The following is a 23,648-nucleotide window of genomic DNA, read 5'->3' on the forward strand; positions in this document are numbered from 1 at the left end:
TTCACAGGCCAACGTCCTTGACCATTTGAATGGCGATTCTTTGCCTGAGCAGTACGACCAACCCCACGACAAAAGCGTGTGAACGGGATGGCTTGTTTGATGGTGATGAAATGGAGGAGAGGGCGGGGAAATGAAGAAGAAAGGGACGGGTGGGGGTTGGGGGTGAAGAAGAAAAGGGGGATGTGGTGGTGGTCTGGGGGTGGGGGCTGGCGGGCAGGTGGTGCTGGTGGTGTGAAGGATTTGGGGGGTGGGGGTAGCGTGAAGGTGGAAGGGAAGGGGGGGGGGGGGGGATGGGGATGGTGTGGTGAAATGAAAAAGAAGAGGGAAAATTAGTTTTTAAAATTTTTAATTTTGTTAATAAAGTAAATAAAGCAAAATTGTGAAAGAATAAATAAAATAAATAAAAATTAGAGAATTTTTTGACGTGGCACTGACATGGATTGACGTGGTACTGACGTGGACTGACGTGGCATTGACGTGGGGAGAGAGTGTGTACACTACCTCTCCTAATCTAACCGGTCATATTATATCGGGGAGCAAAAAATATCACTTTTAAATATATTAGGTGTGTAATAGGTCGCTCGTATAGTTTAGGTGTGATATCGACTTTTCGGGTATAGTTCAGGGGGTTTTGATGTATTTTGCCTATTTATTAGTTTGATAAATGATGTGGGTAATCCGAAAGCTTCGAGGTGCGGGGGCATGGAAACGTTATTCTTTAAATTTAGTCAAAGAATTAGTTTGAAATGTGAAAAATAATGTTATAGTATTTGCTTGCGAGAATATGGCCGGTTGTCGGGTAGTGCTCACTTTCCCTTTTTGAGTGCAACCTTTATTCTTCCCCTCCTTGCATTGCGGAATCCATGATGGCACAGACACGGTGGGGATCATACTAAGTTGATTTCCAAGAGCAGACCTTAAGTTGATGTAAATGTGGGAGAGTGATAGTTGTCATAGTTGTGGCAAGTCAGGGCACTGGGCAAGACAATGCCCCAACAAAGCCAGCGTGGGCGATGATTTTGATGGTAAGAAATTTCGACGGTCCTTGCCCTGCCGTTGCGGTGCTGGTTGTTGCAAACTTTTCACCTCAAACACACTTAAAAACCCTGGACGCAATTTCTATCGCTGCCCCGCCAACGACGTCAGTCTCTCTTCTCCCGGCTGCTAAATTTTTGTCTCTTTCATGACATGTTTCATCTTGTTTTGCGTTTCAGAAAAGCAAGTGTCAGTTTTTCAAGTGGGCTGACGAGGTAAACTTTGACGAATTTATTAATGTTCCGCTTTGCCGTTGCGGTGCTGACTTTTGCCGGGTGGGTGCCGAGAGTGATGCGGGTCGGATTTTCTTCATCTGTCCAATTAAAAAGGTTTTACCTTTTCTGCCTTGTACTTGCCTTCTTTTTCCTACATAATTTGACACCGTTTTTTCCCCTTCACATTTCTACTTTTGAATCTAGCAAAAGGACATTATATATAGATAAAGATCTTACTTTTTCGCAAAACACAAGCAAGAATCGTGGTATACTTGTAACAAAAATTGGTCACTGAACCTTGAACTTGCTGCATCATTTCCCCTTGGTCATTGATATAAGTTTTGATTTTACCTCATCATTTTTACAACTGTAGCTTGACTATCATTCATCCACCAGCATTAATGCTATATAAAGATTAAAGTACATAAATGTGGCTGGCTATCATTTTTAGTATAACGGAACATATCGGTCAATGATTTTTCTCTTTGTTATGGATGGGATTGGGGGTCTTTCTCTCTTTGTTACTATTCTAATTTTGGATCCTGAACATTTATCTGAAGAAGTTTGACAAAATGAAATGGTTGTTTTGGTGATACTCGTTTTCCTTCTGCTAAAATTCAAGCACCCCTCAGTTTCAAAAAAAAAATTCAGTTTCAAAAATCAAGCAGCCCTCTAGTTTTATGCTATAGACGTTCTTCCCCTCTTATTTTACAATCTAGTAATTTTATAGATGTAGTATCATTTTGCCTCTAGATTATCATTCCTCATATTCTTTTGTAGATTTGTTTTTGATGATTTTCCTTTTCTTTTTTCGTTTATGCTAGTGAACTCACTTAGTCACTTATATAGCAACTGAAGTGACACGGGCAAAAAGTAGTAAGTTGTAATAAAACACATTTGTTAGTGACAACGAACTATTAATATGTAAAAGAGAAATTTGCTCCTGAAAGATAATTTACTTAATGCAAATCTAAAGTCAAAATTCTACTTACACAATTGAAAATAAAAGAGAGGGTCTCAAACTCGATGCTAAAGTAAAAATTGCTTAAGATAGTTGTAGATTTGTAATAAATGTAACTTGTCACAAAAATATTGTAACAAATTTTTAAGAGTTTCTCTATTAATATTGTGAATGAATTTAGAATCACTATTCAGTGCAAAATAAAACCAAGTTTTAGGTAAAAAGTATAAGATAAAGGGGCAAAGGGAAAAAGGAACATAATAGAGTCAAGTTGATCAATATCGCAAAAAGGAAAAAAAAAAAAAATCTAGATGCAAAAGAATTTACATAAAAAGGGTCTAGAGATTGGTAAATTAAAGAGTAAAGTAGACACTGTCTTTCTATAATCACCGTTCAATAGACGATGTTGAGATATGAAGGGATGATTGTCTATAGTGATATAGTCAAAAGGTACCTGATTTTTCTTGTTCGAATGGGGAGGGGAGGAATGGTACTTAATGAAAATGAATAACACAAAATAACTAGGTTTTCTGATCATGGTGAAACGAAGAGTGTGCATGAGCGTCGGCAGTAATATTCCTATAGATTATGTGAAAATTACAATGTTAAAAAGCATTATGTATGGATATATATACTGAGAAACAAAGAGAAATTAAAACAACAAATACTATAGCCATGCAACATAACTCATCTTAGATATGTTGCATCTTCAAATTTCGAGATTGGATCATTTTGAAAAAAGGTGATTGAGTTGGCTTCAAGGTAAGGAAATAGGGAATGCATGGCTGGGAGAAATACTTTCTTCATTTGCCTTACCTGGTTATTAGTCTATGCCCTAACCACCAGCACAACTAAGAAATGCATTGTACTTACTTGACTTTGGAAAATAAGTGCTGCTTGTTTGCTTGGGCACTGCGGAGCATATTTATGGTAATATCCTATCCTTGAAGTTGTGTTGCTGGGATCTTCTAATTGTATTAGAATCCCGCTTTTACTTGTTTTAGATCTTCTCATAGTTAATTTTCAAAGGATTGTTATATTTTAGCTCTTCAAACTTGAACTGCTATTGACCAAACTCTTGACAGGGACATGGAGCTTGTGACTACAAACTATGGCTAGATGCTGAGGAAGCAGTAGCAAGAAGCGCCCAAGTAAATGAAAGCACTAGTTCATCTCTGTCGACACTGACCAGTGTTGATGTCAGTTCTGCATCTAGTGACTTGGTTGAGGAATGCAGTGTAAGATCCGGAGTTGGTGATATGGACACATCTCCTGAAGAGATTTATTATAACCTCAACACTTTTCCTGCAACAACTGGACCACTGAAGAGTCGCACAGTAATTTTAGAGGATTTCATTGGAGAGGACGAGGTGTTGGATGAACCTTCAAGAAAGCACTGCAAAAGATCACGAAAAGGTGAGCTTAAAGTTGGTGATACTTCTCTTCTCTCTTCAACTGGTTGCTTGCAGTTGCCAGCAACAAAGTCGAGGAACTGTTTGGCTGACGAAATGCTTCATCTGTCTCTTGTGGAATCTGAGGGGGAGATTCATCCAATACAGACTGAAGTTTGCAAACAGATTCTTGTAGATGTTCCAGGTTTGTGTAGAAACTTACTCTGCTTCTCCTATTTTCCAATTTGTTTCCAATGATCACTCACCTTGTAGATCTGACAGGTATTTATGTTTCTTTTTTGTTCTTTTTAATCCTTTCCCCTTGCTTTGCCTTGCAGCTTCATTTGCTCCTTCCCTAGCTCATTCTTCTGTCTCACCAATGCATTTGGTGGCAACAATGGATTGGATGTTAAATTCTATTCATCCAAATTTAAATGTTGCACTCCAGGGTTGGTGGGGCAGGCTTGCCTTCCCCCCTCCTCGGTGCTTGATGGTACCCTCAGTAGAGCATTTTACGCCCTGTAAGTTTCTTTTCTGCAACTGCGTAATAATATGCCCCCCCTACCCCCTCCTATCTCCACAAAAATGAACCAAAAGGGGTGGTTACAGATATCGTAATCTAGCCTCAGTCACCCTAACATATGGCTTGTTTTACTTCACTTTTAATCTCTTTGCAGATGTTTTTCCTCCTGAGCCCATCTTTATCCTTCAAGATGCGGGTAGAGAAGATGATGCTTCCCCAGCCACTCAGCAAAGAAATCTTTTACCAACTGAAATTAACATCTCTTCAATGCTTACGGTTGATGAAGATGTGCAGCTCCTAGACTCTATCAAAAAGAAGCCTGATGGAAAAAGTTTCCAGGGAGGTGGACAAAACAGCACTATGCGGTGTTCGATCTCAAAGGTATTTTGGCAGGCTGCTGATCGTCTTCAGAAGGATCTTCTTACCCTTCTTGAGTCGATGGATATCAATGATCACAAAACTATGATCAAAGAGACAGATGCTACTTTTGCTGCTCTGGACCAATTAGGTGTTGATCGCCAACATTTTAGTGAACGAGTGGAGACTTTTATTTCTTCTGTATCATCACTGGCTAAAATTGAATGCTCTTTATCCAGTGATCAATGCTTTGAAACCCTTGTTAATCACTGGATTTCCGAGAAACTAAAATTAGATGAGCTTTCTCATGCTCATGTTGAGGCAATTAATGCTTCTACTCTTGTTGAGCAACGCCTTCTAAAGCTTGAGGACGAAGCTTCTGTGGTTAGAGCTAGGCTTTCTCAAATCGAGGCTGAATTAGCCCATTGTGAGGTGGAGAACTCAGCTCTGCGATACAGATTGGAACATATCAGTGAGGAGAAGAAAAATTCTGAGGAGAGTCTTTCGATTGCATTGAAGGAGTTGGAGAATGCTCAAGAACAGCGAAATGCTGCAAAGACAGCATATGAGACAGCAAAAGCTATGCTTCATGAATAAATCTGGTGTCTACTCCTTAACAATGATGATGTATCGGGAGGTGCAAAACCTGTATGATTTCAGTTTGGGAGATGTCTCTGTGTCTACTTCACTACCATGATGAAGTATGGAAATGTGCCTATCCTTTATCCATTAGTAGTCAGGTTAAAGGATCATGAAGTAGACATAGCCTGTGCAATATGAATCACTTACGCTATTATGTTTGTGCTTTGTGTAGATGTATTTGTGCTTTGCGTAGATGTATTCTTCCGGATTTCGTCAAGAACTAGACCAATATTTGTATATACTTGGATCGGCTTTCCAACTTCCATGCACTGCGTGCACTATTGTAATAGCTTCTGTAAGCTGTATTTCTATTTTGTGAGAGGAAGAGGAACTCTCTCTAGTTAATCATCTAACTCGTGACATCTTCACTTCTTCGTCGTAGGCACATATTTCGTTTCCAGTGTAGCAAATGTACCAATTTATTTACTTACTGGAATTTCCTTCCCTTCTTTTTCTGTTGGTACTTGGTATATATTGTAAGTTGCTCTTAGTAGTATCCAACATGTAAACTCCGCTGATTCTTAATGAAACTTTGACTGCCTAATGGTTTGCTATGGAAAGGAGATGTGGATTTGATCCGGCCTAATTATGAAACTAGTCTTTATAAACGTGTAGTTGCGCGTTATTTTCAGTCAATCTCAATCATAGTAAAAATTATTAGATAACATTATTTGTAATTATATATTTATTTTATGAGTTACAAAAATATTAAGTACTACTCCCTCCGGATAAAAAAAAGTGTCCACTTAGTTTTTTTTTTCTTGAGTTAAAAAAAGTGTCCACTTATCAAATCAAGAAAGAATTAACATTGTTTTTCCAAATTTGCCCCTATTAAGTGTTATATGATCAAATCCCAATGCTTATTTAATTAGGGGTAGATTAGTCAAATTATCTATTTTTGTCTAGGAGTTAGTATTTTCTTAAGGGGTGTGCAAATGGCTAAATAGACTCTTTTTTTGATCCAGAGGGAGTATTATATTATAGGATTGTGTCTACGTAATATTTCTTTGAAATTGATGTTCCGCCTCTCGCGTTTAGAGTCCATCAAAAAGAGTACAACAATACAACAACAACAACATACCCACAATGTGGGTCCGGGGAGGATAATGTGTACGGCACCTTGCCCCCCACATTGGAAGGTAAAGGCGTTTCCAAAAGACCCGCGCTACAAAAAAGAAAACAAGGAAAAAGAGTCAGATACGGACAAGCAAATCAAAACAATGCGAAAATGAGAAATAGCAAGAGCAAGGAAGTCATGATAAAACAGCAAAGATAGACAAGACCCAACACATAGAAGCAGGATAAAATACTCCTACTGCGAGAAAGAAAACCTCGCGGCCCCCCACTAGCCCTCTACCCTGATACTCGACCTCCACCCCTTCCTATCACCGATCATGTTCTCGGTAAGCTGAAGTAGCACCACATCCTGCCGAATCACCTCTCCCGTGTCTTCTTTGACCTACCCCTCCATCTCTTTAGGCCCACCACTGCCATCCTCTCACACCTCCTCACTGGCGCATCAACGCATCTCCGCTGCATATGGCCGTTCGTCTCAACCTCCCTTCTCGCATCTTATCCACCACAGGGGCTACACCCACCTTGTCTCGAATCACTTCATTTCGAATCCTATCTCTCCTGGTATGCCCGCACATGCATCTCAGCATCCGCATCTCTGTTACCTTCATCTTCTGGTCATGAGCTTTCTTAACTGGCCAACATTCCGTTCCATACAACATAGTCGGTCTAACCACCGCTTTGTAGAACTTTCCCTTTAGAATAAGCGGCACCTTCTTATCGCACAACACCCCCGATGCGAGCCATTTCATCCATCCCGCTCTAATACGATGTGTGATATCGTCGTCAATCTCGCCAGTCCCTTAGATGATCGACTCGAGGTACTTGAAACTTTCTTTCTTCGGGACGACCTGAGTATCCAGCTGCACGTCCTCGTCCTCTACTTGACTCACATCACTGAACTTGCACTCTAAGTACTCTGTCTTAGTTCTGCTCAACTTGAAACCCTTCGACTCCAGAGTCTGTCGCCAAACCTCCAGTCTCGCGTTAACACCGCTCCGCGACTCCATAAAAAAAAGTAACCGTCAAAATACAACAATTAATACAAAATAAGATAATAAAGACTACAACGTTTACATATTAAAATTAAAATTCTCAGCCAAAATCAAAAGAAACCATCAAGCATAAATGATGTCCTAGTCATGAATACAAATTTGTCATAGTCACCGGAAGTTTGTTTTAAATAAAGCTATTAATTGATTTTGAAGTTTTAAATTATAACCTTATTCATATGGAGTATTCATTTATTTACTTATTGGGTGTAAACATCCTGTGTGAGTAAGGTTTTTATTGAAAGAAAATAATTTTTTTAATCAATTAGCATTAATATATTGTCTTTCATAAGGTTTGAGCACATGTATTGCATATCTGAAAGCTAGAAAAAGTGATAATGTTACGCGGAGTATCCCAGCTTGCACTTATACCCCATATGGTAATTGTCACAAGTTATATTGGTTTCGGTTGAATGAAGGTTTGAGAAGTGTTGCTTGTGGCTGAAGTTTTATCCATGGCAGCTGCAAAGGCGTCCCTCCTCTTCTGTCCTGAGGGCTTTCGTCTCTGCAAACCGTTCCCCACTACTACTATTACTGCTACTCATCAAAAGCCCTCCCCTTGTTCTATTACCTTAACCAAGGTCCTGAATGCGGATGCTGTATATACTAAATTGCCTCCCCGAGTACGGAAGGAGCAGGAGCGAGACGCCATCTCTCTCCTTAACGACCGAATTCGGCGGGAGCATGCTAAGAGAGATCACTCCATTCCTCTTAGGCCTGCCATGGATTCCGAGGAGGCTGATAAGTACATTCAGCTGGTCAAGGAGCAGCAGCAAAGGGGCCTCCAGAAACTCAAAACCAAACAAGCTGCTGCAAATGATAATTCAGCTCAACCTACTTTTAGTTACAAGGTCGACCCTTACACTCTCCGTTCCGGCGATTTCGTCGTCCACAGCAAGGTTGGAATTGGACGATTCGTCGGCATCAAATTTGACCTTCCCAAGGATTCCAAGGAGCCTATCGAATATGTCTTTATTGAGTACGCTGATGGTATGGCTAAATTACCCGTCTACCAGGCATCTCGTTTTCTCTACCGTTACAATCTGTACGTACACCATACCTTTTTACTTACCACCTACATATACATTTGTAATTCATTACACTGCTGCTCATTCCCCCCTTTTGGTAATTAAAATTATGCAGTAACTTCTGGACAAAATTATGCAGTCACCTTCTCTTTTTCAGTTCCTAACAGAGGGATACCTCCGACAAATGATCTTATGTCATGAGCTTCCCAGCTATAGACAATAGCCAAATTTCCTTAATACTATAGGAATATGATTTTTCGAATAGAGACTTTGCTTTGCACCTCGCAATCGAAGCAATTTCTTAACATCTTTTCCGGTTATGATGATACTTCCTCAGTACATCACTTAAAATGCCTTTTCAATTCAAGCTTAGTCACAAGCTATCCACTTTCCAACCCTTGGGAAGCTAGCCAAATAATAAGACCCATTTGCTGGTTTCAGCCTAGAGCATATATCTAATACCAAGATGCCATAGGAGCTTTATATTTTGGTCTGTTCCAGGCACTCTTTACATTGCTCTGGTCCTTTTGATTTGAAGGCCTCTCTTTCAATTAGCAAAGGCTGAACAGAAAAAGGAAATGGATCTGCTCTGTCTATGATTATCCTTAGCGAAATCGCTGCATATCACATTTCCAGAGGTGAGATGGGGGTCTGATTCTCGTTTTGGAAGAAATATAATTATTAAGACGGATATACAGGCTTTACCTTTTATAATCCTTTATCACCACCCTTGGAAAGAGTCTCTTGAGTTATGAATAACTGTGTAGCCAAGGGAAACCTGGAAATGTCCTTTATTATCAATTTCGTATGCCAGAGAGATAGTCTAGATTTGCTATTTGATTAGTGCTTTTTTTTTTTTTTTTTGACTATTCAGTCCTAATGAAACCAAAAGACCACGGACTTTGAGCAAGTTAAGCGATACTAGTGCATGGGAGAGGAGAAGGATGAAGGGTAAAGTTGCAGTTCAGAAAATGGTTGTAGATCTAATGGAGCTATACCTACACAGGCTAAAACAAAAAAGGCCTCCATACCCAAAGACTCCAGCTATGGCTGAATTTGCATCTCACTTCCCTTTTGAGCCCACACCGGATCAGAAACAGGTTTAATTGTCTCTTCTGTATCTTTTAAATTCTGACGTCAACCTGCAAGGTTTGCTTCTGCAAAATATAAGCTGTTGTTGGTTCTTGCCATGTGTATAGTTTAGCTGCAATTTTTTTTTTCTTTTTTTTCATCCAGTTGGTTCAGTAAGACATATATGACAAAATTTTAACAACACTCAAAAATAACAGTTTTGCTGTCTTGCCACATTCTATTCAGAATAACTTATTGCTACTAGTGGTCCGTAAAGTGTACTTAGCTTGGCACATTTTAGTCAGAGTAACTTATTGCTACTCATTGTCTGGAGAGTTTAATCATTTTTATTGGTTTACCTATAATGGGAAACCTTTTCTGTTTCTGACAGTTTGGATTCCAATGACAGGCTTTCTTAGATGTAGAAAGGGACTTGACAGAGAGGGAAAATCCAATGGACAGATTAATTTGTGGAGATGTTGGTTTTGGTAAAACTGAAGTTGCACTGCGTGCCATCTTCTGTGTAGTCTCTTCAGGGAAGCAAGCTATGGTTCTAGCGCCAACTATAGTTTTGGCTAAACAACATTTTGGTGTTGTCTCAGAGAGATTCTCAAGATATCCTAACATAAGAGTTGGACTTCTTAGCAGGTTTCAGGTGCATAACTCGATCTTTAGCAATACATGGTTGATGCCTAATAAGCACTTTCTACTTGAGCATCTACTCTTCATCATTTGAATAGTAGTTGGTTTGGTAAAAGAATGGTGGTTGCTTCCGAGCTTCAATGTTTAAAAGTTTACTCATATTGGTTTTTGCGAAACCTATCTTCTCGCATCTCATGATTTCTTAAGATTAGATTTCTTGATCAATAGGTCCATGGCAAGAAGTATTTTTTTAAATTCATCGGAGTGCCTTACAATAAGTGATTCCATTGATAAACTTCCATGCAAGTCAAACTGGCATAGACACATCAAATCTTCTGTCCATTGAGGATTTTATGCAGTTTGAGTTCGTTTAGGCTGTTTCACAAATCGTGCTTAGTTGATTGTTATTTATTTTGAAATTACATATTTAAAAAATTTCACCTTGTTGAGATGGTTTAATATTATTTAACGTCTGTATACTCTTCTTAATTATTGTCTACCTCTTTGATTATTAAGAAGAAAAACGAAAAGAATGACTGTTTGAATATGCAAGTGTACCAAACTAGATATAATGTTTTTTTTCTCTTTCTTTTTGGTATTTTCCTACCAAAATCTGAGTGGTAATGGTTCTCAATGTGAACTCCTTACGTATGTTATTTTTGTTTTAGTTCTTTGGTGTTGACACTGCTGTTTACCTTGTCCAAGCAAACACCGTAACCTGTATTCTAAGTCCTAATGCTAGCTTTCTTTGTGACCTACTATTCCTCAATAAAGACCAAGTCAGAGAAAGAGGAGTACTTGAGTATGATTAAAGACGGACATGTGGACATTATGGTTGGGACTCATTCACTACTTGGCAATCGAGTTGAATATAACAATCTGGGTCTACTTGTGGTTGATGAGGAACAGGTACGTCCACATATCTAAATGCCATTATATTTTGGATTATTTGTTTGTTATTTGCATCTAAAAACAGTAATATTTCGAATTTAGTCATGGATGAAATAGGTTGGTTACTTGTGTAAGTAAGGCCTTATAATGAGGAAAAAGTATGTGTAAACTCCCTTTTTCTAATGTTTTGGTTTCCCCTTTATAAATCAATTTCATTGATCTACAACCTGATTATGCAATTCTTTATTTGATCTATAATAAGGCCAACTATGATTATATTTTCTTGTTGTCCCGTGATGATAAAAAGCTCGAAAAGAAACTTTAACCAGAACCCCCCAAAAAGAAGAAGAAACTTGAAAAAAAAACATAAAGCTTTAGCATTCTTGGGTTCTGCATGTTTTCTAAAATAGCTTCTTTTGATTGTTTCACAAGGTTTAACATTCTTGCGTTGTTGTAATGAGTGATGTACGCTGGAGAGAAGCACCAAGGAGGTGGAAATTTTTCACGTATAAAAAGGGAATAAGACAAAAATACCAAGAGTGGGCGAGGATCTGCAGAAGGTTGTACAGAAGAGTAAAACCTAATTGGCATTGGAAGTCAACAAACTACAGAACTCTTCACACTCACTCACGCTATCTCCAATACCATAGATATATTTGTTCAAGGCTAGCTTGTTAGATGGGGCAGTCCTAGGATGCTATTTCTTTCTTTTGATAGGGTTCCATGATGAAGTGGAAAGCTGGTGTTCATTTATTCATGGTAGTAAGGTTTTCTCGTTATCCACTGAAATGAATAGTAAAATAAATTTATTGAAGAAGGTAGGTAACCCTGAACCTTCCTCTGTGTGTGTGTGTGTGTGTGAGAGAGAGAGAGAGAGAGAGAGAGAGAGAGAGGAGAGAGAGAGACAGAGAGAGAGAGAGAGAGAGAGAGCGAGAGCGAGAGAGTCTGTGTGTGTGTGTCTTTTGGACATCCTTCATACCTATAACCGATTCATCATATTTGATCTCCCTCTGAATTGTTCTTTGTCTTTTCAGAGGTTTGGTGTAAAACAGAAGGAGAAGATTGCTTCATTTAAAACTTCAGTGGATGTACTCACACTTTCAGCAACGCCTATTCCGAGAACTCTCTATTTAGCATTAACTGGATTCCGTGACGCTAGGTAATACCACCGGGTTTGTTTCAAATTTATCAAAGCCCTGGATGGCTGTTGATGAAGTATCCACTATACCGTTGGGCGTTCCAGCAGCCAAAATTGGGTATCATTAGTTTAGCAGTGTCAATGTTGGGTAGATTTGACGAATTGTGAAGTTACATTCAACTCAACATTTTGTCAGTTCAATTTGTTGACTGTTTTGCTTTTTGTCTCTCAAACAGTTTGATCTCAACACCACCTCCTGAGAGAGTTCCAATAAGAACACATCTTTCAGCTTACAGCAAGGACAAAGTAATATCAGCTATCAAGCATGAATTGGACCGTGGTGGCCGAGTTTTTTTTGTCTTGCCCCGCATTAAGGGTAATGCATTCTGTGCCTTTTGTGCACGTTAATTGTGAGTAGCATTATGTAATTTGGGTGCCAGGCTGTAGAGAAGTTTGCTGAAGTTCATCCATTGTACTCATTGTAGTTACATGGGTTCTATTACTCGCAGGTCTTGAAGATGTTATGGAATTTTTAGAACAAACATTTCCACATGTTGAGATAGCTATTGCTCATGGAAAGGTAATTATGGGATCTAATGCATTTGCTTTAAGTTCTGGAATTAAAGGTTAATACTTGGGAAGATTTCAATCAATTAATTGATCAATCAACTGTGTGATGTCTTTTGACTAAGCTGTTATGGGACTCTTCAATATTTCTTCCATAGCTTCCACATTTACTGAACCTTGTTCAGTTGTTCTTGTTTAGATTCTCTTTTGAACTGTCTGATGCCTTTGACTAAGCATACATGATTCTGGGAAACTTTATGTGGCAGGACCTATAAGAGAGGAACTGAGAATTGATTTATCATATGGGAGTAAGATTTTCGGGAATGAAAACCAAAAGCTTATTATTGATAGGTCTTATTTTGCTGAACATGTAATTTTAATAAGCCTTCAACTATGCCTATGTGTTCTTAACTTTTTATTACCTCATTTGTTCCTTCTCAGGCTTGTCTCATTTGCCGTCTTCTTTTTGAGAATCCCTTTCTCATTCTGTTTAGGTCAAACATTGAAACTCTTTCAACCTTTAGTTTAATGCATGTAGACTTTCTTGTGCATGGACCTTCGAGAGCTTAATTTGAAATGGGGAACTCAGAGAGCTTTATTTCTTCAAAACATTTTGGAGAGCTCTTGTGTATACACAGAGCATAGATGATCTTAAGTTGGATATAGGAGCAGGTTGCACGATCAGTGTAAATATAGTCGGATCATTATGAATCCTCATAATGATGAATTTGTTGTGACGCGCCCTTGTAGGCATGCGCTACAATGCCACCCAGACGTAGTTTTAATGCATAAAGGAGTCCATCAGATCACCACATTGGTGTGACGGAATATAAGCAAGGTTTCCTACACCATAGACATGTCTGGATAAAGATATTATTCACCACATTGCCGCTTGGTTGTGGTGTTAGATAAGAGAAGGTTCTTGCATTTTAATAGACAAATGAAGGTAAAAAAAATGCCAGTTCAAGTGAATGAGATCCGGATAGGTTTTGAAACATACTTTTTTTCAAGAAAGCAATGAAATAGTTGGATACTTGAAATAGGAGTTGATATTTCATGTCTATAAGAGAATATACTGGGGAAAGGGCTAGAAATATTAACAACGCAAGTTGCAGCTTGTAGTGTCATGGGATAGATAGAATAGCATAATGTTAAAGGAAAGTAATGTAGAACGGGTGTGAGATCAGCATATCATATGGGAGTGAATGTTTGGCCAATGCCTAGATGAATGTTGGAAATATACAAATATAGATGTGCAATCATACAAGGCTAGACAAGATTAGAAATTATTACAATCCAACAAAGGGTGCACGTAATACACATGAGAGAAGGAAATAGTTTGGCCATGTTATAAGCATACCTCTAAATGCATCAATACGTAGGTATGAAAATATGATAATTTGAGGTGTAATAGGGGATGAGATAAACCTTAAAGCGCATGAAGAAAAGTTGTTTCAATAGACCTAAGATCTCTCCGTATCAATTGAAATTAACTAAGAACTAACTAAGAAAGAATGCAATGAGTCAAAGGATCAACACAGGTGGTACAACTTATTGAGATTAAACTAGTTACTGCAAATTATTTAGTATTGGAATGAAATGGGCCTGAATAGATCAGAATAAATGATTCATGTATCCAACTCCAATTGATTTGGCATTGAAGTGGGGTTGATTGATAGACTGATTATTCTGGGGGACAATAGTGAGCAAATTTCTTTAAAAAGCAATAGCAATGGTGGCTGATATTACTTATTCTGTATCACTTGTACTAGAGTAGAGTTTAAGTTATTGGTGCATTTGCTCTTGCTATTACTCTAAAACTTGGTGCTTTTTTCATAAACAATACCTTTGATAGAATACTTACGTTCATTCAGTCATTAGACATTAATCTAAATTATGAACTCATATTTACATAGCATCTACACTGCATTGTTCAGTTCTAGTGCTCTCACATGCCACTTCATCTTTTCTGCCAGCAATACTCAAAACAACTTGAGGAAACTATGGAAAGATTTGCACGAGGAGATATTAGAATTCTTATATGTACAAACATAGTGGAAAGTGGCCTTGATATTCAAAATGCAAACACAATCATCATTCAAGATGTTCAGCAATTTGGACTTGCACAATTGTATCAGGTTTTTACATTCTCTTGCCTAAACAAACAGCAAGATTTTTCCTGCACTGTATAAGTGACATTGAAACCAGGAAGCAAATCGTTTGTTTTTGTCCATTGATTTTTCTTAGACATAAGTGAAAAAAGCATAGTTTACTTTAATACAGCGTTTTGTTCAATTTTACATGAATTAGATATTCCTTGACAGCATGTAATGTTTGCCCAGCTCTGCGTTAATACAGAATCTCCCTGTTTCCTTGATGTACCTGATTAATCACACAAGACGATTAACGGTGCTAAAAGAGAAAATTTGACTTTTGGGATAACTTAGGTAGCTGGGTTTTAGCATAGCAAGTCTTTGTTACATTCAAAAACTCCTTGTAATCTTGAGATTACATCGAAGTTCAATAGCATAATAGCATATATAGTGTTATTTTCGTTGTAGTGGCATTTCAGTCAAGCTCAGATTCTTATGAGACAAGGGATTTTTACAGAGTGAATAAATGTCGTTGAATCAGCCTTTATTTCATATTTGTAAAGTATTCTGTTCTTTCTTTCAAGAGGAATTTCTGGGTTTGGTTCTCTTGTGATGTTGACCATGGCCTGCTATTAAAGCTGCAGTGGTGAAGTCGACCAATTGTCTTCTACTCGGTTAATGTAGTGATTTCAAACTCCAATGAAAAATTATCTTTCCCGGTTCTTTTTCATTGTATTGACTACTAAAGTTGATTGATCAAAGATTTTCAGCCCTTAATTTCAAGATTTGGCCCCTTACATTGCTAGCTAACTGATTAACTTGTCTCTCTTAATAGCTTATGTCGATACTGTAGTTTTTGCAGTTCGGATGTCTTTTAGCGTACTTTATGAGACTCATCTATGACCATGGGCTAATTAGGCTGTGATGATGCGCTGCTGACAATTCCATATCTCTACTTTGCAGATTCTTAGTGATTATGGTTATTGATCGTTATAATGCTAGTTGCTGTGACTTTGATATTTTTTCTAATTCCTACTCTTTTTGATTATTTTAGTTACGTGGAAGGGTCGGACGGGCGGATAAGGAAGCTCATGCACACTTATTTTATCCCGACAAATCACTTCTTTCTGACCACGCACTAGTATGCTCTCGTTCCTCTATATTTTTCTAATGACGGGATATGTAGGAGATGGTTCATATATTCTGTCTTCTTGCCTTTATTCTGGTAATGTTGCGGCATTTCCATAAGAACAGGGGTTCTAATTTTATCTTATGAAGGACAAATTCTGTGATATACACGTTACTTACATCATCAAAAAAAAAAATTCTGTGATATACACGTTATGTGAAGTTACTTGCGGAAGATTGATCTTTATTATGGCTGTTACATGGGCTTTCATTTGACAATTTAGGAGAGGCTTGCTGCTCTTGAAGAGTGCTGTGAACTTGGCCAGGGTTTTCAGCTTGCAGAAAGAGACATGGCTATTAGAGGATTTGGCAATATTTTCGGCGAGCAACAGACAGGGGATGTCGGCAATGTGGGCATTGATCTATTCTTTGAGATGCTGTTTGAAAGCTTGTCAAAGGTCTGTTTGCATCATCCTTCTACTCCATTATTGCTAGTTTCAAAGATAAACTTGACTGGTATGTGCCTTAGCTAGCAGCTTAGCATTGCTTTCTTCATGCTAGCCTCCTACCTTATTTTGAGATCATGATACGTCTATGCATCAATTATGTACCTTTCAAAATGAAAGAAAATTGTAATGAGATCTGTTATCTTTATTTGTATTCCAGGTTGATGAGCATCGTGTAATATCAGTTCCTTACCATGCAATGAAGGTATTTAATGCTCTCTATATTTTCTGTAAGTTGATACATTTTTCGAGGACAAAATCCATTATAAGTCTGTGGTTGTGTCTCCATTATCCAATACCTAATGTGTGCTGCTCTTTTTAGGAACTGTCATTAATCATTAATTTTTTAATTGATTGGTTAAAATGTCAACCAGAGAAATTCGGATCTTAAAAATTGAATGATTTCGGGACAAAATATTCTTAAATTAGTAACTGTTGAGTCATGTACAACCAGAATTAGCCTAACTATGATGGATTATGAGCTTTTCATAAACACACCCACTTAGGCTTTTATCATGTTTTTATCCTTGTAAGATATACTAGTCTACTGTGGATCATAAAGAAATTATTCAACTTCTCAACAAACAACAATCACAAATTAGAGTTGAGATAAATATGAACGACCATTTTTTTTTTCTTTGCTCTTTTGGTGATTACGTTAAACACTAGGTGATTTTTTCCCATCTTCCCAAGTCTTGGTGGACAGAGTTACCCAATACTTGTGCTGGTGGGAGGTAGCACGTACCTCTTGGAATTAGCCGCGGTGCACGCAAGCTAATCCGGACACCATGGTTATAAAAAAGAAGTATGAAAAGATGTAGTAGTTAATTGGAAAGATGTGGCATCAAGTTTGAAATATCTCGGATAGCATCAGTTTAGATTATTTCATTTTGTTGGAAGGAGAGGATTTTCTAGATTAAAAAAGATGTCAAGTATTTTATGTCTATCCAATAAAGGAAATAGATCAAATATTTTGGTTAAATGGAGAATTAATTAAAAGTCGAAAAAATGGTTAACAATCCAGAGGTTTTTTTAAAGTAATTGGGCAATTATACATGTCCTATGTGGAACATCAAAAGTATAAATCACTGCTTTATTGCATGAAGTTTAATTAATTGTTAAAAGGGCACAAGAAAAATGCAAGGGAGCAACGACAAAGACAAGAAACTATACAGTAATAAATGATCAGTAGGAAGAGTCGAAGTTGTGCAATATTTAGTTTCTTTAGTTGAGTTTCTAATTTACTGCCTTATCGTTGTCTCTTGCTTCTGAACAGGTAGTAAGAGTACAAGGTTAAAAAATAACGACAAATTACTTGGAAATGCATGATCAGGGAATTAAGCTGGGTTAGTTAGCTAATATGTTGAGCACGACCACATTAGTTCGCTAGGCACATGGAAACGGCTTCATATAGGAACTTTAGACTAGTGGTTCTATGAATAGCTTGTAAGAATTTGTGTCTCCTGTTATAGTTATTCTGATTTTGTCACATCCGTTCTGAAAGATATAGCCTATTTATCTGCTGAACTACTTTCATTGGCAATTGCAAATAAATGGGTATAACCTTTTAACATTCTCTCACTTCCTGTCTCAGCTTGATATCAATATAAACCCTCATCTTCCTTCCGACTACATAAATCATTTGGAGAACCCCATGCAAATCATTAATGGCGCTGAAAAAGCAGCTGAAAAGGACATTTTCAGCTTGATGCAATTTACGGAAAATTTGAGGCGTCAGTATGGCAAAGAACCTTACTCTATGGAAATCCTATTGAAGAAGCTATATGTCAAAAGAATGGCAGCAGATTTAGGAATTACCAGCATATATGCTTCAGGAAAGATGGTTGGCATGAAAACAAACATGTCAAAAAAGGTTTTCAAGTTGATAACTGATTCAGCAACTTCAGATGTTCATCAGAATTCTCTGATATTTGAAGATGGCCAAATAAAGGTATGGTTTTGTTGAGTTTTACTATCTTCTCTATACCCATATTAATCCACTAGGGTTACATATTCTTCATTTGAAAGAATGGAGAAAAAGTTAATGTGAAAGGCGTGCTTTCCATATTTAATTGGCTTTGTGTAATGATGCGTCTTATTCAGGCTGAACTGCTCTTGGAGCTACCTAAAGAACAGTTGCTGAATTGGATCTTCCAATGCCTAGCAGAATTATATTCCTCATTGCCGACCTTGATAAAATATTAGTCCTTTCAATAAACTGTGATTCTTTACTTCATCTAGTAGGCAGCCCCATGGCCATCATCCATCGCTATAATAGGGTCCTGGGTGGCTGGTTTAATTAAGAATGTTAGAAGCTTGTCTCTCATCAGCGGCTGTTTCCCCATGTACAGTATGAAAAATTGAGATAGATCTGTATTGTCTATTAAAGCATATTATGTGATATCCAACTGGCGCTTTCCATTCCTCTCGGGCAATCAATCTATATCAGAAGTAAAAGCCACAAGGAGTGCATTGCCTTCTGAGACGAGGTTTATCTTTGGTCCATTCTTTTAATCTTTTCATTTTCTATTTTCATGTTTTGTCTCCTAATCATCAGAGACCTGGTTTGCTTTTTACCGTGCAGGACTAGCCGAGTTGTTTAAATACAGGATATAGGATATATTGATGGACTGTCAAATTTCTCGTGAAAGATATGTTTATGTGACAACAGAAACAATTAGGATTCGTCATTACCCTATTTGAATAGGGAAAGAACAAGGGATCATAATTTGTCTTTCACGTTCCCTTGGAGCCCTGACTCCTTTATGTTAGATGCCACCTCTTCATGACATTTTTTTGCCGAGTTTTGGCGCTTCATGGAATTTGTGTTGCATATTTATTCAAGACATTTGGGCTCAAATGTGATTCTAAATCTAATTGATGCTTAATTCTTCCTATTAGCTAAAATTACAGAAAGATAAAGAGATTACAAGGCTGAATGATTCGTTTGTGACTAAGAAATAAATTCTTATGACAAAGAAATTTCTTGGCAATTACTGACTTTTGATTCCAGCGGTCTAACCCACAGAATAACAACCAAAATGAATCCTACGTTACTGCAAATCTATTGATAAAATTATACCAGGTAGGTATCTTTAAGACAACTCATTGGAATATAACCAGTGCTTATACAGAAGTTGAAAAATAACCAACTCTCCTTTAAAGTAAGTTTAAATGGACTTTTTTGCCCGTTGCTCTTCATCATACTTAAGTACTAACCTATTTACGAAAGAGTGAAACACTAGGACATTGGTTTGGTTGGAGTTCTAAGTTGCGCAAAAAGTTGATTTCTACAATAAATCCATAAGATTTAAAACTAGGGCATAGCGTGCAGTCAGCAAAAATGGACACCAAGAGTTCGCTAGGCGAGCCTATAACAAGATTAAAAACGCTTTACAACCGTATAACACCATTCCCATTTCAGTAACCTATCTAATCCACTTCCTAATCTCCAGAAGAATTAGAACAATAGAAAAACCAAAGAACACAACTCCCGAAGAACAGCTCCTCTTTCAGGCTTTCAGCCACTGCTGGAAGTATGATTGCATCTTGCCACGATTAACAGCATTTCCCACATTAACAGTAGGAATTATCTTTTCTGGCCTCAGAAACTGCAAAACCAAATATTTTCATAAATTAGGATATAGCAATAGTTTGTAAAATTTTAAGGGAACTAGCTCCGGAAGACCGAAACATCCATTTGCGAATTGTACCAGTTGGGCAGTTGGCAATGACATTAACTAAATATTCAACTAGCCAAAAGAAATGTACAAAAAAAATCTCAACCTGCACAAATTCCTGCAGCTCTGTGAAATTAGAATGCTCACTATATGGAACACCTGCAGGAAATTAATGCAGTAGAAGAGTTGATTCAATACCTCAGCCAACTAGGAGCCACAAAAAGCAGTCGTAACGTACAGTAAGTAATACAAATTATACATAAAAATATGTAGGATCTAAACCTCCCAAAAAGCACCAATTTATCTCACCATAAATAGTGATGTTGCCCTTAGAAGTGGGTTTTATTAAGTTTAGATTATCCCCGATGGTCTCTGAGTAAGTCCATCCTGAAAAAAATATGGTAAGGATCTTTTGCATGATATAAGGGAAAGAAATCCACTTCAATAGATGGGTCACAAGCTATAAGTAACAAATATGAGTCACCTGTTGGTCGGAATGCCAACATGCTAGTGTACTGTCCGTCTTGTGATGCCAAATAATGCTGCAGCATCTTGGGAAACATTAACGGAAGAAGTTATAAAGGGAGAATGCATCAATCATCTAAAGAAGGGGATAATGCAAACCTCAAATCTCAAGGATGATATAGGCAATATGTGCAAAGGTGTATCTTTCCCGTTTGTTGACAGATTTTCAGAAATTCCAGCCCATCCAAAAGACCGAAGAACGCGCCTCCTGGAAGCATTTGCATATATTTTTACCTATGAAGTATTTATAATAAATCCAGTCAGATAATAGACAGCATAAAGTTTAGCTTTAAAGAGCACACATCGTAAGCAAACTTGTAACAAATTGTTGCCTTGTCCCAGAAAGACAAATGAAATTTCAATAGTTTGGTGCCATATGCCATGCTATTCATCCATATAGAGAAGGAACTTTAGAAATCTAAGTTATAGGAGCAAAGCAGTTTCATCTTCTGCTGAATGGTCCATGTATTTTTTCTAGCAATAACTCACAATTGTTTACTCTTAAACCTTTGATGTCTTTATAGGGTTGCTAGATACTCATCAAGTCATAATATGGATTAATATCATAAATATAACAAAAAAATAAACAAGAAATACTCGGAAGCAAAGATACCCCCAGTGCCTTTGAAATTGCCAAATACACATGTTCTTTTCCAATGCTGTATGCACCAACAACCACGATGGTTTTTGGATGATTATTCAAATATCTTCTCGTGACGCCTACAACAAATTCCAAAACATCTTCTTTTGAAGGAAACCTGAAGTAGATGTCTCCAAAAAATTAATATCTAGCACAACTGCGAACAACATATATCCACAACACAAAACAAAGAGAATTAACACCTGTACTTTGGATTGCAATATGTTGTGTCAAGGTAAAGTATATTAATACGTTGGCTTGCAAGAAGTGGATATGATTGCATCAGCTTCGAAGCCCTAAAGTCTCCGGTGTGCAAGTAACATTGTCCATTTGGGAGACGGAAGTGAATGATAGCAGCACCAGGACAGTGATTAGCATCAAGCATAGTAACTTTGATTCCTTTAACGTTGTTCTCAGTACCTAATTCCAGAGGACATATGAAACTGCAAAAGAATCAACGGAACGTAACTGTCCTGTACACTGTTTTGTGGTGGGAAGGAGTAAAATAACCCAAAAGATATGAAAATTTTCTTGCTCATTGAGTAAGACACTTTGACAAGGCAAAAAAAGAGTCCCTTACGATGGAGTAACATTAAGACAGATTCTCAGTAAGCGAGCAGTGAGGTTGGTACAGTAGATAGGCCCATGTGACCATCCTTTTGTCAAGCCAATATAGTGATCAGCATGGAAGTGACTAAGGAAATAGGCAGAACAGCCTTTGACAGGACCATAGCAGAATGCGTCAACGGTGAAGGGTGTTCCTGCATGAATGAAGGACTTAAATGTTGAATAACTTAAACTCAGAGAAAATGATGAAAACCAATTCCCAGTAAAGTGTGTTAACTGATTGTCCTAGAGCTGAATAATGCAATAGGCTAGAAAAATGGTGGCCCGGTAGGAGATAGGTTTAATGTCAATAGTAGTAGCCACTGATTATGCAAAGGCAATCAAGCAAAAACATACAGAGATTAGTAACTGAAATAACTACCACAGTAAGGAATAAGTGCAACTAAAAATGGTTAAGCACATTATATTTTTACATTCAGGTATAGTTATGAGAAGTATGTAACTAGAAATTGTGAAGAAGTTGAAGTTCAAAATGGATGTGTAGGCTGAATGTTTTGGAGCACACTAATTTGAAAAGGAAGGAAGAAGAATGTTTGGAGAAATGAAGATGAGAGAGTGACCTGGAATGTTCTTATAGAAGGGGCAAAGGCGCTGTTGAGAAGTAGCCGTCTTGTTGTTGTTGTTACTCTGTTGGAGGTTAGGCTTCTCAAGGCCCCACAACTGGAACAGATTCGTCTGCGTCAGTCTCCTCTTCTTAACAGTGCATATCTCATTTGCCTCACACTCATCATCAGTATAACAGCCGTCGTCGGAATACCAACGGAAATCACTACTCACCGTCCCTTTCAACTTCCACTTCTCCATTTTCGACCTTTCCTTTTCTCTTCCAACAATAAAGATGGCAGCACCTCTAACGTCGACCTTTCCACTACAATGACAAGGAATACTTTTCGGGGCCTAATTGTCCAGAAAATAAATACTCCGTCCCTCACAATTTTTCTGTCATCATTTCACAAGGCATCTAGGTTTATGAATACTTTTAAAATTTGTGATTAAATTTTAGATACTTGTCTGGTTACAAACTTTTCATTAAAGGAAACACAAGAATTTTAAAATTAGGGAAAACGGTCAAATATATCTCTCTACTTTAATTTATTGGTCAAATATACCCTTCGTTAGCTAAAATAGTCAAATATATCCCTCTGTTAGTCAAAGTACACAAATATACCCCTGAATGGATGGAAAATTTCAAATCATCCCAAATTACCCATTTAAAAAAAAAAAAAATTACCCATGCTCCATCACTTAGACCCGACCCGACCCACAAAATTATTTTCCCCCACCCTAATATACCCCTCTACGCGACCTAATCTGGTTAGTGGATGGTCCTTTGTTACAGGATATTCCAGTACCAAAGGATGCAACAATTCCCACTGCAAATATTAAATTTGTCATCACAAACCCCATTTTCTTTCTAATCTCACCATTTTGATAATTTCTGCAACAACATTACGATTTGAAAAAATTAAGTTAATTGGGACAAAAAAATAGCGGTACACCCAAAAAATATGATGAAAAACATAACTTGAAAAATGAATAAATTATAATACCAAATCAATTGATTCAGATTATTGGGTTCTCAAAATGGGTTTTGCAAATGAGATAGAAAAGAACTGTTCTTGTTGACAAGGAGAAATAGCGATCTCAAAAATATTATAACAACATATATTAGTACAAGATTTAGTAATTAATATATTTTCAAAAGTATTTGATATTTTATTTTCTTATTTTTGCTTCAAATGTATTATTATTATTATTATTATTATTATTATTATTATTACTATTATTATTATTTTGTAGGTCGGTCGGGTCTATGTGATTGGGCATGGGTAATTTTTATTAAATGAATAATTTTGGCTGAT

General features: G+C 37.4%; 3 protein-coding genes across 4 annotated transcripts; 2 read left to right on the forward strand and 1 right to left on the reverse strand.

The window, feature by feature from the left end:
- Window positions 1-699: 699 nt before the first annotated feature.
- On the forward strand, window positions 700-5,297 carry LOC132047367 (uncharacterized). Its single transcript, XM_059438407.1, has 5 exons — window positions 700-1,141; window positions 1,215-1,364; window positions 3,297-3,807; window positions 3,941-4,123; window positions 4,280-5,297. Exons 1-5 carry the CDS (start codon window positions 932-934, stop codon window positions 5,077-5,079), a joined length of 1,854 nt encoding a protein of 617 aa, XP_059294390.1. The 5' UTR covers window positions 700-931; the 3' UTR covers window positions 5,080-5,297.
- Window positions 5,298-7,630: 2,333 nt separating this feature from the next.
- Window positions 7,631-19,186, forward strand: LOC132047368 (ATP-dependent DNA helicase At3g02060, chloroplastic). Its single transcript, XM_059438408.1, has 14 exons — window positions 7,631-8,295; window positions 9,153-9,378; window positions 9,759-10,004; window positions 10,766-10,900; window positions 11,917-12,041; window positions 12,257-12,396; window positions 12,530-12,600; window positions 14,564-14,725; window positions 15,735-15,821; window positions 16,093-16,266; window positions 16,475-16,519; window positions 17,909-18,265; window positions 18,418-18,803; window positions 18,899-19,186. The coding sequence occupies exons 1-13, from the start codon at window positions 7,706-7,708 to the stop codon at window positions 18,517-18,519; spliced, it is 2,460 nt and encodes an 819-aa protein (XP_059294391.1). The 5' UTR covers window positions 7,631-7,705; the 3' UTR covers window positions 18,520-18,803; window positions 18,899-19,186.
- A 399-nt stretch (window positions 19,187-19,585) lies between these two features.
- LOC132047369 (DNA cross-link repair protein SNM1) lies at window positions 19,586-22,727 on the reverse strand. 2 transcript variants are annotated; one of them, XM_059438411.1, is made up of 9 exons: window positions 22,347-22,727; window positions 21,740-21,920; window positions 21,363-21,602; window positions 21,133-21,277; window positions 20,619-20,753; window positions 20,479-20,536; window positions 20,304-20,381; window positions 20,101-20,153; window positions 19,586-19,925 (listed from the first exon to the last, which is right to left on the reverse strand). In XM_059438411.1, exons 1-9 carry the CDS (start codon window positions 22,588-22,590, stop codon window positions 19,827-19,829), a joined length of 1,233 nt encoding a protein of 410 aa, XP_059294394.1. In that variant the 5' UTR covers window positions 22,591-22,727; the 3' UTR covers window positions 19,586-19,826. The 2 variants fall into 2 exon arrangements, with proteins under 2 accessions (XP_059294394.1, XP_059294393.1); XM_059438410.1 differs by having other exon boundaries at window positions 20,479-20,545; window positions 22,347-22,725.
- Window positions 22,728-23,648: the final 921 nt, after the last annotated feature.

Source organism: Lycium ferocissimum, chromosome 2 (assembly GCF_029784015.1).
Source record: "Lycium ferocissimum isolate CSIRO_LF1 chromosome 2, AGI_CSIRO_Lferr_CH_V1, whole genome shotgun sequence".
Classification (NCBI taxonomy): Eukaryota; Viridiplantae; Streptophyta; class Magnoliopsida; order Solanales; family Solanaceae; genus Lycium; species Lycium ferocissimum.